The 15,591-nt window shown below is 39.0% G+C and overlaps 1 protein-coding gene across 19 annotated transcripts in view; it reads right to left on the bottom strand.

Annotated features, from left to right (window-relative positions):
* LOC119790237 (MAP/microtubule affinity-regulating kinase 3-like) overlaps window positions 1–15,591 on the bottom strand; it is a 68,514-nt gene that overhangs the window by 29,395 nt on the left and 23,528 nt on the right. For all 19 annotated transcript variants that reach the window (XR_005281694.1, XR_005281692.1, XR_005281693.1 and 16 more), the window contains exons 4-7: window positions 12,525–12,573; window positions 9,919–9,984; window positions 7,491–7,561; window positions 4,586–4,642 (exon numbers count right to left, since the gene is read on the bottom strand). Coding sequence is in view for 13 of the 19 variants with exons in the window: in XM_038295702.1 (XP_038151630.1) it covers window positions 4,586–4,642; window positions 7,491–7,561; window positions 9,919–9,984; window positions 12,525–12,573 (243 nt within the window). In the remaining 6 variants the exon portion in view is untranslated. The remainder of the gene's footprint in view (window positions 1–4,585; window positions 4,643–7,490; window positions 7,562–9,918; window positions 9,985–12,524; window positions 12,574–15,591) is intronic.

Consider the following 15,591-nt stretch of genomic DNA (forward strand, 5'->3'; position numbering starts at 1 on the left):
ATGTCCAGTGAGCATAACAGACTGGATTTGCTTAGAAGTTCATGCAAATCTTTCCTCAATGCAGAAATACAGTCATCAGGAAAATTAGAACACCTTTAAAGGGATAGTTCGGTATTTTTGACATGAATCTGTATGGCATCCCCATCACCAGTGGCATGCAATCACACTGACTTACCCCTGGCAGCGTCCTGTGAGCAGAGTTATCGTCCAGTTTTGGTCAAGCCGAAAGTAGTCCGTCAGGTTTTTAGGAACAGCGAAATAAAACTTTTCTCTTCCCAAAACATTATGTGTTCAAAAGAGCGATATTTTTGCATCCCAAAAACTTTGTAGTGGAAAAAGTCACACGTCGTTATCACTTGGTCCTATTTTCTCTCTGTTCGTATCAGTGCGCGCCGTCATTCAGACAGCGAGAACCTGACAACAGCCATGTCTCCCTCCGCCCAGCTAGGCGGAGGAAGACATGGCACATAATGTTTTGGGAAGAGAAAAGTTTTATTTCGCTGTTCCTACTTTCGGCTTGACCAAAACTGGACGATAACTCTGCTCACAGGACGCTGCCAGGGGTAAGTCAGTGTGATTGCATGCCACTGGTGATGGGGATGCCATACAGACTCATGTCAAAAATACCGAACTATCCCTTTACAGGTGCTGGTCATAAAATTAGAATATCATGAAAAAGTAGATTGATTTCAGTAATTCCATTTAAAAAGTGAAACTTGTATATTATATTCATACATTACATACAAACTCATATATTTCAGATGTTTATTTTGTTTAATTTTGATGATTACAAATGACAACAAATGAAAATCTCAAATTCATCATATCAGAAAATTAGAATATTACTGAAGACCAATAAAAACAAAGGATTTATAGAAATGTTGGCCAACTGAAAAGTATGAACATGAAAAGTATGAGCATGTACAGCACTCAGTATTTAGTTGGGCCTCCTTTGGCCTGTATTACTGCAGCAATGCGGCGTGGCATGGAGTCGATCAGTCTGTGGCACTGCTCAGGTGTTATGATAGCCCAGGTTGCTCTAATAGTGGCTTTTAGCTCTTCTGAATTGTTGGGTCTGGTGTATTGCATCTTCTTCTTCACAATACCCCATAGATTTTCTATGGGGTTAAGGTCAGGAGAGTTTGCTGGCCAATTAAGAACAGGGATACCATGGTCCTTCAACCAGGTACTGGTAGCTTTGGCACTGTGTGCAGGTGCCAAGTCCTGTTGGAAAATGAAATCTGCATCTCCAAAAAGTTGGTCAGCTGCAGGAAGCATGAAGTGCTCTAAAACTTCCTGGTATGTGGCTGCGTTGACCCTGGACCTCAGAAAACACAATGGACCAACACCAGCAGATGACATGGCACCCCAAACCATCACTGACTGTGGAAACTTTACACTGGACTTCAAGCAACGTGGATGAAGTGCCTCTCTTCTTTTCCTCCAGACTCTGGGACCTTGATTTCCAAAGGAAATGCAAAATTTACTTTCATCAGAGAACATGACTTTGGACCACTCACCAGCAGTCCAGTCCTGTTTCTCTTTAGCCCAGGCAAGACGCTTCTGACGCTGTCTGTGGTTCAAGAGTGGCTTGACACAAGGAATGCGACAGCAGAAACCCATGTCTTTCATACGTCTGTGTGTGGTGGTTCTTGAAGCACTCACTCCAGCTGCAGTCCACTCTTTGTGAATCTCCCCCACATTTTTGAATGGGTTTTGTTTCACAATCCTCTCCAGGGTGCGGTTATCTCTCTTGCTTGTACACTTTTTTCGACCACATCTTTTCCTTCCCTTCGCCTCTCTATTAATGTGCTTGGACACTGAGCTCTGTGAACAGCCAGCCTCTTTAGCGATGACCTTTTGTGTCTTGCCCTCCTTGTGCAAGGTGTCGATGGTCGTCTTTTGGACAACTGTCAAGTCAGCAGTCTTCCCCATGATTGTGTAGCCTATAGAACTAGACTGAAAGACCATTTAAAGGCTTTTGCAGGTGGTTTGAGTTAATTAGCTGATTAGAGTGTGGCACCAGGGGCCATCAATTTTGAACCTTTTCACAATATTCTAATTTTCTGATATGATGAATTTGAGATTTTCATTTGTTGTCATTTGTAATCATCAAAATTAAACAAAATAAACATCTGAAATATATGAGTTTGTATGTAATGTATGAATATAATATACAAGTTTCACTTTTTAAATGGAATTACTGAAATCAATCTACTTTTTCATGATATTCTAATTTTATGACCAGCACCTGTAATATCCTGTTTTTGTTTAACTTACTGGGATATTTACTACCTAAACTGGAAAAACAAGTAGAAATAAGTTAAAATTTTATTTTTATTTATTACCCTTAATTTGAGTAGGTCAATTAGATAGTTTGCCAATGGAATGAGTATTTTTACTCTTTTTAATAAGATAATTAGATAAAATGCACTTGAAATAAGACAATGCAATTGTGTTTTCTTATCTTAAATGTAAATTGTCTTGTTCCATTGGAAAAATGTCTACTTTTCCTCCTCAATCCAAGAACAAATGAACTTATTTTAAGAAAGATTTTCTTTCCAGTGTAAAATGGCTAAAATTGGATAAAAGTTAATCAGGCACCCATGAGTAGATCATCCTTTCTAACAAAGTTCGCCCTGAAAGAGTGAGAAAAACCGGCACGTTGACACTGAAATGAGCCTGAGGCTTTCAGACAGAAAGCTGTAAGAGTTTAGCATTTTTAAATGGAATTAGTTAAGGTTCCAGTATGATCCGAAATCAGCCTTTTTTTTACTGTATGAAGAAAAAACTAGAGGAGGATAAAGTTAAGGATATCAGAGCAATATCGCAATAATCGCAGACTGGAAGATGCTAAACTCGATCTACTACCCTTCAGTAACAATAGGACATATAGCACGGCTCTTCCTACAGTTACAATGTAAAAAAGGAAAAAAAAATGTTCTTAAATTTAACTTGTTTTGAGCAGGTCAGACTATTTGTCAATTGAATAAGATAATTGACATTGAAAATAAGAAAAAAAACTAATCTTAGAGGGGTGTATGTTGTCTGATTTTCTTGTTTCAAGTACAAAAATACTAATTTTATTGCCACATCAGCTCTTTACCTGCTCAAGTCAAAATTAATTGTGAAAAAAACGTATGATCAGAATGAGAGGAGTGGCAGCCTAGTGGTTAGGGCATTGAGCTTGGGTCCCAGAGGTTCTGAGTTCAAGCCCCACTCCCACAGACTGCCACTCTGGGTCCCTGAGCAAAGATCCTGAACCCCACACTGCACCCTAAGAGCAACACAATGGCAGCCCACTGCTCCCAAAAGGAGATGAGTTAAATGCAGAGTTCATTTCATTGCTCTGTACTTGTGAGCTGTAAGCTGTAAGTTTACACAAGTTTATATTTTTATGGGATGTCTGCAACATTTGGTGTCCAACAAAGCCATCCAGAACAGACTAAATCCCACCAGACAGTTTAAAATTGAATTAATTGACATCAATCCAACACAGCTTTTAAGAGAAAAAACAAGACCTGGTCAGCTGGGTTGTTTCTTTTAACTATGACGCTGCTGCTTTTATCATATCTTATTGTTTTTACCTGTACAGAGTCCTTGAGTGTTTTAAAAGGCAATTGAATAATAAAAAAAAAAATGTGTTAAACATCACTGAATCCTCTTTGAACTTTACTGAATCAGATTAGACTTCAGGAAAATGAAGTGAACTGTGCAACATGACAGTGACCAAGAACTAGCTTAGATTATAGATACTGATAAACCAGGTGGGCTTTAAGTCCAGGAATCCATGCAGTGGGTGATTTATTGCTCCCTTTACTCAGACTGACTGCTGGTGGGCGGATGGAAGCTTCTTAAACCAGATGGGATGACAGAAACCATTAGAGGCTGGGGTATCCTAACTTCATCCACACTTCCTTGATCTTTTGTTAAACTTGAGGAGGATATCCCACAACTGTATTCCCTGTGCATTTAGAGAAGGCAGAGCAGCCTCCTGTTTCATCAGCTGTTCATGGATCACTGATGATGCTCCACAGAGGAGAGGATTCAGCAGAGCACAAATGCTCAGCGTCTTTTGGCTGAATGACATCCACAGATACACCGTTTTAAATCACCAAAGATGAATATTTAAACAAGGGGAGCACAAAGGGAGTGGCACAGCAGCGAAGGACACGTGAGGAAGGCCAGAATCGACTGAATGCGTACAGACCCCCCCCCGGCTGAAGTGCAGTGATCCAATTCAGAAACGGGAGTGGGACTGGAGAAAAGCCGTCAGCATGCAGGTTTTTGGTATGAAGGCGTGGTGAGTTTGAGTTATAAAACTGAACACGCAGGAATGACGTCTGCTCACTACACTCTGACCTTTTCTACAAAATGAGTCAGACATAATTAGCCTGCATGGGGGGCACTATTTTTAAGCTCTACTACTGTTGAAGTGCATTTTCTAATCATTCATCTCTAAGAATTAGTATCCTGCTTTTAAGGAATATATCAATATGATCAGATAGATTTCAACTTTGCATTCAATTCTGTAAAAACTGGCAGTTTTTTTGTTTGTTTTTTTACGTGGCCTTTCTGGACTCACCTTCAGGTCTCTGTGAACAATGTGCTTCTGGTGGCAGTACTGCACAGCTGATACAATCTGTAGAGGAGGGAGAGGAGCAGCAATCAGCACAGTGTTGTCATGTTTTCAGACAGAGATAAAGGATGTGGTAGAGAGTGCGATGTGGTCGACGCCAACAGGAAAGATAAAACGCATAGAGGGAGGAGCTTAAGACACAAGAAAGGTGAGAAAATATGTTTTCCTACAGGCAGTAGCTGCTCATCACTGTAAAAGGATTGCAAGCGAACTGTATTCAAGCTGCTTGAACATTTTCATTACTATTAAACTTTAATGGATTGTTCTGGGTGTTCATAGGCGAAACTGACATAACTGTGCCGAACTGTAAGCAGAGGGAAAATAAACCAACCAGAATTTATAAACATTCAAATCTATCATGTTTGTTAAAGCTCTAAAAAGGCATCCTGAGTCACTATGCTTTCACTCACACAGCAGGACTTAATGATCAATTCAGGTTGATTCAGAAGTATTTTGCTCTGAGGAGGTTGGTTCTTTTTAGTTTTATCAAAAATGGTGCTTTTAAAGGGGCAACATTTTCACTTTTTTGTATCAAACGTATTATTTAAGAACAAGACTTTACTAATGGCAAAAAAAGACTAAGGAAGCAGAAAAGGATGATGTATTTAATGATTTATTGTATCGGTTATGTAATGAAGACAGAAATGATGAAAAGTTATTTTCAACCATGACATTCGCTAAACAAAGCTTGCTGCTCATTTTAATAAAAACCAAGCTGTTACTGAAATAAACAAACATTCTTATTGGCCGCTTGTTTACGATAGCATCTACTTTATTTTTTTCATGCTCTCCATGTGTTTTTATTTAGCACTTATCTGATTTACTATGTAGCCCTTTTGGATTTGTATAAATATAAAGTGTATTACAAATCCAATGTATTATTATTACTATTTAAACCACATAGGACATTTGCCCTTCTTTTGTAAAAAATAATGATCAGATTTGATCAACCTGGGGTGAAAAAGTGGAATTTGGGTGGTATTTTCCTGCAGTGGGAACATGACCTACTTTAACTTATGCCCCATTTACACTAGCCCTCTGAAACCGATCCATGCCGAGTTCGGACCGAGCTTAGATCAGTTAACCGTGCAGTGCTTGATTCTTACGACCATTTACACACCACATTAGCACGGTTCATCGACTTCTATCTGCGCTCCAGGATACAACGGCTTTCAAGGCGGGAATTACACAAACAAAAATGGCGCCGCCCATAACATAGAGGAACTTCCGCGCCTAAATAGCATCGTCTGCCCAAATTTCAACGAGAGCCTCTGTTTTAGCATCATCCCAGGTCGCACAGCACTTTGTTGATGCTATTTATTGTTAAAATGCTGAGAAGAAGCTTGTGCCGTAAACAGGTGAAGAGGTCTGAACTGCAAAACTGGACGCGCCGGAAAACCCGCGAAATTAGTCAGCTGACTGTTAATAGGAGATGACGCATAAGAAAAATCAACCTAGACTCTCTTCACACTTTTGTTATGGATGTTCAGTTATCATACAAAAATCCTGGATTGGCTTGTTATCCCTGCTCATATTTCCATCGTGATGGAAGCTTGTCTGTATGAAGTAATTATCACTTTCCTTTCCAAATAAAATAAAAAAAAAATAGATTTGTCTGTGCTCTTTGTTATCACAGAACCGAGCCCTACTGATGATCTGGTACTAGATTTAGCATGGTACGGTTGTGTCTGCCACGGTCCAGTTCAGTTGCGTTTCATTTACACTCAGTTATCTTGGCTAACGTCCTCGGACTGTTCTTGGCATGGTTTCAAAAGGGGCTCAAAGCTGGTCTTTAGAAGTTAGTCTCCATTGGATTTCATCTGAGAGGGAAAGTTTTAAAAAATGTCTGATTAAAAAATAATTAAATAAAGATTAAATTGATAGCATATATGCTGCTGGGAGGTGAACTTGGTGCCTCAGTCTAAAGTCTCATTTAGCCTCTAGCAGGCCTTAGTCCTAGGAGAGACTCCCCTGTGTCTTTTGAAGAAAAGAAGTCCCGTCAAATGATGCTGAATCACCGTTTCTCACAATGAAGAGCAAAACACTTTCTACACAGGCCAGAAAGAGATCTTTGGCTGCATAGACCAACATCTTCTGCATATTTGCCATGTGACACGCATGAATGGTGAAAACCTGATGAGGCTTTTATTTACACGGCCTAACCCTCCCTGACCCTTTGTTTACTCCATCGAGTAAACAAAGCAAAATCAGGAATCGGAAAGGTGAAATAACTTTTTTTTTGTTTTTTTTCCACATGGGCATTGTCACTTTAATCTTAAATTTAAAATAATTGTTGACTGCAGATGTGTCTAGTAGCTCTCATTGATTCTGCTTGTAAAGCGGGGAGAATGGCGCTAGGCTTTCCGCACCGTGACTTCACTGCTGGAAGATGTCAGGAGTGAGGTGTTACTATATTTGGTCTGGCCGCTCCCAGACTCCGTGATCTCAACGAAAAATATCGTTTTCATTTTTTTTTTACTGATTTACGCTGAATTAATTAAATCACGTAAATAAATCAAGATTATTCCTTGCTGACCGGACTTTTCCTAACATGCAATAGATTTATTTTTTTTACTTTGTACCCACTTTTAGTCTTTATAAAACCAGCAAAAGGAAAGCTTGTCGAACTGGTTTTCATGAATGTTTCATTAATGACGTCGCTGGGTTTATTCAGTTAGGCTCTGGGCCAGTTTCTTCTCTTTGTGGAGCCGTGTTATGGGTAAGAACTGTTTAAACATCTCTGTTCTGCCTGCCGTCCTCTGAGACAGGCTGCAGAACAGGGTGATGTCTGAAGCAGAGTCTAGAGCAGAGGTGTGAAACCAGAACACTGCAGGGGAGGAAAGTTAGATACCTGTCTAAATTTAGCTCTGGCCTCTTTTTCCTTCATTCTCCCGTGTGCAACCAGGTAGTCAAACACCTCACCTGTGAAAACAGACAAAAAACAAAACAAAAAAATCAGAAACTGTTTGATGAAAAGTAGAAAAGGATGGAGATGAAATCAAAGGAATTATGACTGCTAAAGCTGAGGAGATAAAAATAACTTTTTTATGCAGCTGGCATGTGCATGTTTGAGGGCATTTCTTGAGCTTACTGACGCGAGCTAACTGATGCGTCCTCCAAACTGAGCCCCCCCCCCTGAAGGCACAAAGCTGCTGCAGAGTTCCAGAAGCAGACGCTTCTCCTCTTCACACATCTACACACCCACTGCACCGCAAAATACGACCAAATTTCAGCTGCACCGGTTTGTATGTCTGACGATCAGTAAAGGCCCAAACGTGAACTACAGAACCTGCCAAGAGGTTCCTTCCTGGATGCTTGAAACATGAATTAAGCCCTCTTCTCGCCCATAGATGACCTGCAGAGGCGATCAGTGTGTGTTTTTGTGCTGGAAAGCTTAAAAATCTGTGAGCTCTGACTCAAAGCCAAAAACAGTGAGCTAGCTAACACCAAAATAAAGCAGGCCAGCTGAAAAGATCATCAAGGGGGATTCAAGGAGAGAAAAGTTAGCAAAAAAAGGGTGATAACTGGTACCAGTATGCACAAATCTATAAAATTAACATGCTGCCATGTAATTTAACATGCAGGATGTAACCTATATTAAATCTTGAACACACTAAACTTTTGGGTCTGAGCTCAAGGATCCAAGGAAAAAACTATTTACAGATACGGCAGGCTGCCTTTTCCTGCCCCACATCTCGAAAATAAAGAATGTGAACAAGTTGTTTGAGAATCAGAAACCATTTTAATAAAGTAACCATATTCTGCAGCTGCCAGTCATTAGGTGAACATGTTGGGACTGAGATTTCTGCTCACACCTTAAGACTAAACCTTGTTGGAGGGTTTTCTTTTGTGAGCAGCTTACTCCAAGGCAAATCACAGATTGTCAATTGGATTGAGGTTTGACTTTGACTCGGCCACTCCACGCTGTGAGCGTTCCTCTTACTCCATGTATGTGTTTGTTCAGCAGTATGCTGCAGGTCATTGCCCTGCAGGAAGGTGAACCTTTGTCCAGGTCTCACTGGCAGACTGACGGCTGTTGGTCATGAATATTTGTCTATTTGTCACTCTCCATTTTCCACTCAGCTAAAACCAGTTTCTGCTTCAGAAAAAAACTCCCCACAGCATGATGCTGCCGCCACCATGCTTCATGGTGTGGATGGAATTGTTTGGGTGATGGGATGTTCAGGGTTAAAGTCAGAGCTCCTCCCTCATTCATTTGAAGAGCAGTCCAACCTGCCCTGTTATTTCTAACACTAATGTACAGCCTTTTCCCCCATAAAGCTCAACTGTACCTGACTGTAACTGTACCTGTACAGACTATACGGCGATGATTCCCCACCCTGTTCCTCAGGGACCCCTGCCCTGCACGTGTTAGATGCATCTCTGCTCCCGCACACCCGATCCAAATGTTTGATCTTCCTCTGCATGCCATCAAGTGCTGCAGAAGCCTGTTTTTCACCCCTTTGTTTACGTTAATGGCGTGGCATCAAGGTGAAACCCAAAACAAGTTCATAGCACCACAAATGACAGGCCAGGAACATTTGACTCTTATTCCTGATACTCAGGTCCTGCAATGATTTTAAAATTCTGATCAAAGTTGCCATCTTGTTATGCTTTTGGCACTTATTAATTCCTTCTCAGTCAAATCAAAGATGCTGTTGCACAGCATGGGCTTTCATTGTTGCATTATCAATTGCAGACACTTGAATTAAAACATACTTTAACAATAAAAAGGAAAAGAAATAATGCAAAAATGAAAATCTCTCTTACAGAGAACCCTGGGGTGCTCTGGGTGCAGACTAAATGCTTTGGGCAATATTTATAAAATGACTAAAAAAGGTTTGTTGGTAAATTATACTTTAACAGTTTGGGAGCACGACACTAAGTTTGTGAACTTTGTGTGAGCGGTGTAGCTTCTCCTTTACATTAAAGACCTCTTGGAGCAAAGCAGGAGCAACAAGAACAGATTTTTTTTAGGGAGAAAGAAAAAAAGCAGGAATTTAACCAAAATCATTCGTTTTGCTTCAATCTTGTTTGAAAACCTTTAAAACGCTGAATTCATGTTATCCATCTGTCTGAGAAAATAATGATGAAATGCAGCTCAGTGAGCGGAACAAAGGTCTAAGGCTCTGGAATCAGGAAGGTTTAATACAGAACACATCATGTAAGACATGCAGTTTACTTTAGAGGCAAATCCTGCTGATATGGAAGATATTTCTTTTTATATATTTAATGAAGCAATTTAAGGTTGAAACGCTTATGTAAACATTTAGTCTCACCTCCACTGGCATACTCCATCACAAGGTAAAGTGTCCTCTCAGTTTCAATCACCTCGAACAGCTTGACTACAGACAGAAGGAAAAATAATGAATTCAATCATATTGAGAAACAGGCACAGAATGAGGAAATGAATTCATGAACACGAACAAGAAGAACACAGAATAAAAAGATGTCGCGCAGGCCTTGTGTGTGGGGGTGTGTGGTGATAATGGAAGCATTGCATAGAGGAGGGGGAAAAAAAAATCAAACATCAGAAGTAAAAATGTTTTTAATGCTTCTGATAAAAGCCTGCGTAGAAAACGGCTAAGAGTTCTGCTAAATATAGAAAAGGTGGGATATTAAAAAAAACGGAGATGAGGAGGGAAGGCTTTTTTTCATCATAACCCTTCTCATCCCACCGATGAAATTATGAAGCGAGCAGAAAGGAAATCAATGATTAATCATCATAGAATCTCATTAATGATTCAAAACTATCACTGAGCCAAAGACTCAGAGAGAGAGATTGCTGCTACTCCTATATCGATAGTCTTTCATTTATCTTCTCTTTGCTTTTCCTTTCAACCTTCCTTCCATGTTGGAGGCGATACTCATATCCCCTTAACATGCAAATCCTTTGATTGACCCAGAGGCTTTGCTCTGATCCAGCTGCAGCTGCAGTAACACAGCTGTGCACAATTACTGATTTTTACTGGGTAGAAAAAAAAAAAAGACTTGATCATTGCTCACTTTGGCTTGACAGAAAGATGCCAGATCTGCTTTGGTCCTGCGCATGCCAGTGACGCTACGCTACATGATTGGCTGTACGTTGCCACATGATGTAAAACATCAAACCGAGTCGGCATTAGCATGACCAATGAAGTTTTACCAGATCAGTAACAAAACTGAAACAAACCTGTCTATGGTGAACAAAGTAGCTGTTAGACCATGATATAAAGAGGGAGAGCTGGGTATGCTGTGGTTAGCTGTGCTCAGTAGCTAACAGATTAGCCTCTTTTAGCTTTGTCAGTTAGCCATATTAGGCTACGCTACTTTTAAATTCGTGTCAAAACAACCGTTTGTTTTCTACAAGTAGAATAACTGTTTTATTTGTCTAAAATCTCTACTAAAGTCATTTTTTACGATGTCCCATTTGTCGTCCTCTGCTCTCAGATCTTAATAAAAAGAATAAAAATAAGCAGAGACTTTTTTATTGGAACCTTGTTAAATGGCAGAGCTCAGTCTAAGCACACAGTACTGTCCTTCAAGACAATGATTGTTTTCTACTTTAAATATATAGGTGATATATAGATATGTTAACACCAAAAGAGATTTGATCCTTAAGAAACGGGTGCAATAGAGTTTGTCCGAGTGGAGTTGCCATATGTTGACGTCATAAGATGGGGCAGGACCCCGAACAGATCTGGTTCTTACAGCGGCCGTCTGAAAATCCTTCACCTGCCTGCAAAGCACTCTGTGACCGAGTCTGAAGAGTTTAACAGTTTTCACAGAGCTTTTCTCATGTTTATGTGCAAACAACAAGAAAAATATGTTTAAAGGCTCATTAAAAGTCAGTTTTGGTCTAATTTCAACGCTGGCAAGAATTCTGATATAAACAAAATATAACTACAAGGGGTTGGAATTTAATTGCATTTAAAATATAATTGCAATTTAACAAAATGTCATTTTTAAATTGCGCAGCCACCCAATCTTAGTAACAATACATTAAAGAGTAAGACACTACATTTCTATCTCCAGCCTTCCTTTGGGTGTAGTATGTACACCTAAAGTAGATTTGCTGCCACAAAGAAGGGAAAAGAAAGTTGCAACTAGAATGTAGATCCATGCACGCAAGTAGAAGTAGGCGACTTTCCACACGGAGGTCATTGTAAAGTCTAGGAACATAAAGTCTAACTAAGCTTTTAAAGTCATGAAAAAAAATAAAACCTTAGGAGTGAAACATCTACAGGCTGCTGATGAGTCCAAAGAAAATTTAAATAAAAATCTCAATTTTGGTTGAACATAAACTCAATTTAGATCTTTGTTAAGATCATTCAGCCCCAATAAGTAGAAAGGTTTATTAGGAATTAAGTAAAATCATTGTATTTTATCTTTATCATAAAGGAACCTACAGATTGCATTTGGAGTTTTGTTGACTCAGACATGATTGTTTAGGTGAACCCAGATTTGTATTGACTATGACACAAATAAATATTCCAATAAGGATTTCCTTCAGAGCTAATTATATAGAAATGCTGATTATTATGAATATTTACTGATCTCTGACATAAGATCAAAATCTTATAATCATTTGATGATGATGATCTTTTCATTTGTCCAAAAATGGCAAAACTTTGCTTTATGTCACACCCATTTTTCAGTCATTAGAGAAGCTAAAAGCGTGCCCATGGTAACAGGGCTAGGAGGATTGTTTATTGGGGTTCTTAAATCTTATTTTATCAGATGAGTTAAAGAGTCGCCCAAACAGGTTAAAATCTGCATTATTTAGTGAAATCATGTTAACTTGAAAAAATGATGATAATTTCAATTTTCTATAAATGCACACAACATCTGGATTTCTGGACCATTTCAATGTAATCTTTCAGAGTTTTGTCAGAGATCCACTTACCGATGTTGGGATGATTTAAGATCTTCATTATTCTGACTTCCCTGAAAAGCTGCAAATAACAGAGAAAAATCCAGTTAGACTCCATATTGATGAAACCAGGCCTGGAACAAAAACACCAAAACACTTAGTGGGTATTTTGCTTTTCTGATAAAGTGCTAAACCAGTTTAAATATACCTTTAACTAGAATCACCAGAAATCTCAATTCAATTAAATTCAGTTTATTTCTATAGCGCCAATTCACAAAACACATCATCTCAAGGCACTTTACAGTTCAACCAGATCATCCAGTCAAGTTGATTCAAAGTTTTCTATCTAAGGAAAACCAGCTGACTCATTGATTCACTGATTCTAATGCAATTCTTAACATCCCTCACAAATCTGAGAGCCATATAAACCAGATGGTATTCATATTCCCCAAGACACCAAATAAAACGCAGCTGATTAAACATTTATTCACTGTTAATCTTTTTTAGATTATTAAATTGCCCTTTAATCAGATAAATGTATAAAATCTATAAAAACCTTTAAGGTTTGTGATATTTTATTGAGTGAGCCTGCAGTATTGGATGGGTTAAGCTTTTTAAGCAAATACGTCAACATTCAGGGTAAGTAGTAAAGCAAACGCAGCAAAAAGTGTTTCCCCATTCAGCCATACAGCCAAGCAGCACTGCAGCATGAATTATTGACCAGCTGTTAACTAAACTAATGCACCGCCATTCCATGAAAATCTAAAAAGGTTTACATTTTTTATGAGGTCCTGCCCACCATGATGTGGTCAGGCGTGCTGATGAACGAACCAGTGCAAAGGAAGCTGGAAGACCCATTGAGGAGGGGAAAAAAAGACAAAAAAAAAAGGTTTTAAATGGATGAACAAAAGGTTTCTGCTTCTTTTGGCTGTCAAACAGGAGATAATAAGTACGCATTTTTGGGGACTTTCAAACAGACGATTGTTTCTTCTAGTAATTTGATGTTTGCAGAGCAGCACCAGGTTGCTGTCAAACTAGGGGTGGAACGGTTTATGAAAACCGTCCGATTCGATTCGCGTGTGTTGCATTCGGTTCATGCGAAATGTTCTTTAAAGAAGATTTTTTTTTAATCAAATTAAATCAGAAGAAACTAAAACTTTCCTACTTCATTCTGGATAGAGCATTTGACAGACATTTTCGTTTTTAATGTTTCGATGCAAAATCTTTATATATTTTATTACAAGTTTGCTATAATTACTGCTATAAGTTGGCTTCTCTGTCAGCTAATGGCATGTTTTAGAGTCTCTATACTCCAGTTAACGATTAATTGATTACTAAATTAGTTGATTATTTCAATAATCGATGAATCACGATTAATCCGATTGTTTTATTTTATTTTAGTTGCCTTTAAAAATTGTGAGGAAGGTAAAAGTCTGACAAGTAAAGCTGATCTAAATGCAAAGTACGGACAAAAAGCCAATGTGACAGACTTTCATGTCATGTTTAAGTCCCAAAGCAGACAAGATCTGAAGCTCCACCCCTGAGCAAAGGAAACAGTGTGTTTCCCTGTGATCCAAAGCTGAAATGAATTCTGCATTTAGTTTGGAAACCAAGGTCCCAGAGTTTGAAGGGGATCTGAGTTGCCATGCAGTCAGGTTTTGCTGGTTTCAGTCTGCTACATTTGATCAAGTCAGAAGTTAGGACAGCTGTTTACAAGGACATTTTAGATGCATTCCTGCTTCTCTCTTCCAATAAGCTTCAAAATGCTGCTTTTTTTTTCCCCTCACCTGGCCAAGGCACCAAAAGCACTCAAATCTGTTTTATGTCCAGAATAACACGGACAGACTGGCCAGCAAACCTGCCTGTACCCACAGACTGCTGATGGCTTATCATCAAGAAGAAGATTAAAGACACCAGAGCTAACAGAGATGAGATACGGCAGCCTGTGCTTTCTGAACACCTCAGCAGAGCTGCAGGCTGATTTCCTTCATGCCACGCAGCACAGATCTATTTTAGATTAAATGTAGGGCTACAAATCACCATTATTTTGCTAATCGATTAATCAGTCGATAATTTTTTTCCGATTAATTGATTAATAATCAGAAAGCAAAAGGTTTCTGAAAGATGATTAATTACAGAATTAGCATTTAGTTCTGAGCTTTATATAGTAGTCTTCAAACTTGGAAACCAAGTCCACTGGATTGCTTTATAACTTTATGACCCGGATGAATGAGAATCTTCACCAGCATAATATTCACCAGCAATGATCTGTTAATTAAAATCTAATCTAATCCCTAATATTATCAAGCACTGAATGAGTTCACAGTGCATACATCCTATGTTTCTGTATGAAAACAGAACATTATATATAGTATTTCAGCATTTCCCCACATTCTGACCCTGAGGAAATCCCAAAGGACTTGGAAATGTGTCTTCTATCTGAGCTATATCATTCAGAGAACGGTAGAAAGGATGGCAAAAAGTGCTGGCAGGGGGGCTGAGCAACAGGCAGAGGTCTACTGACAGATTCAAACTCACAAATGTTCTGGGACGCCTTCTGTCCAAGTTCTGCCTAAAAGGCTGACAGATGGCGATGAACGGCGGGGGCTGTTTTCATATTCAGTGATGCTTCAAACATCAGGTTGCCTTAAAGTATAAACAAGTCCAATTTCAATTTCTGGGCAATATGCGATCTGTGATGCATTCTGACCCCAACAGGCTGTAAAGAGTTTAGATCCTGGGGAAAAGGTTTGTTTCTGTCAATAAAATGATTAATAATTTACATGAGAGGGGTCTTGATGCAGACCTGCACTCTTAGGACGCATCTTTGCAGACCTGCACAATGCGCTCTCCTGCACCTTCAGGACCGGTAGTTTATTCTGGATGTTTCAAGAGGAGCCTTCAAGAATGGCTCACATATGCCTCCAGATTTTATTTGAAGACATTTTTTTGCAAGGTGAGTTCACACTTAAATGTTCCTTTTCCCTAATTTTCCCAACTTATAGACCATGTTTCATCAAAAAAAAATTTTAAACGCAGCACATCATGTTGTGAAATCTGTTTCGACAATAAAAATACTTCCAAAAAAATTACATAAATT

This window comes from Cyprinodon tularosa, unplaced genomic scaffold, assembly GCF_016077235.1.
Source record: "Cyprinodon tularosa strain WSP-4 unplaced genomic scaffold, ASM1607723v1 ctg359, whole genome shotgun sequence".
NCBI classification, from domain to species: Eukaryota; Metazoa; Chordata; class Actinopteri; order Cyprinodontiformes; family Cyprinodontidae; genus Cyprinodon; species Cyprinodon tularosa.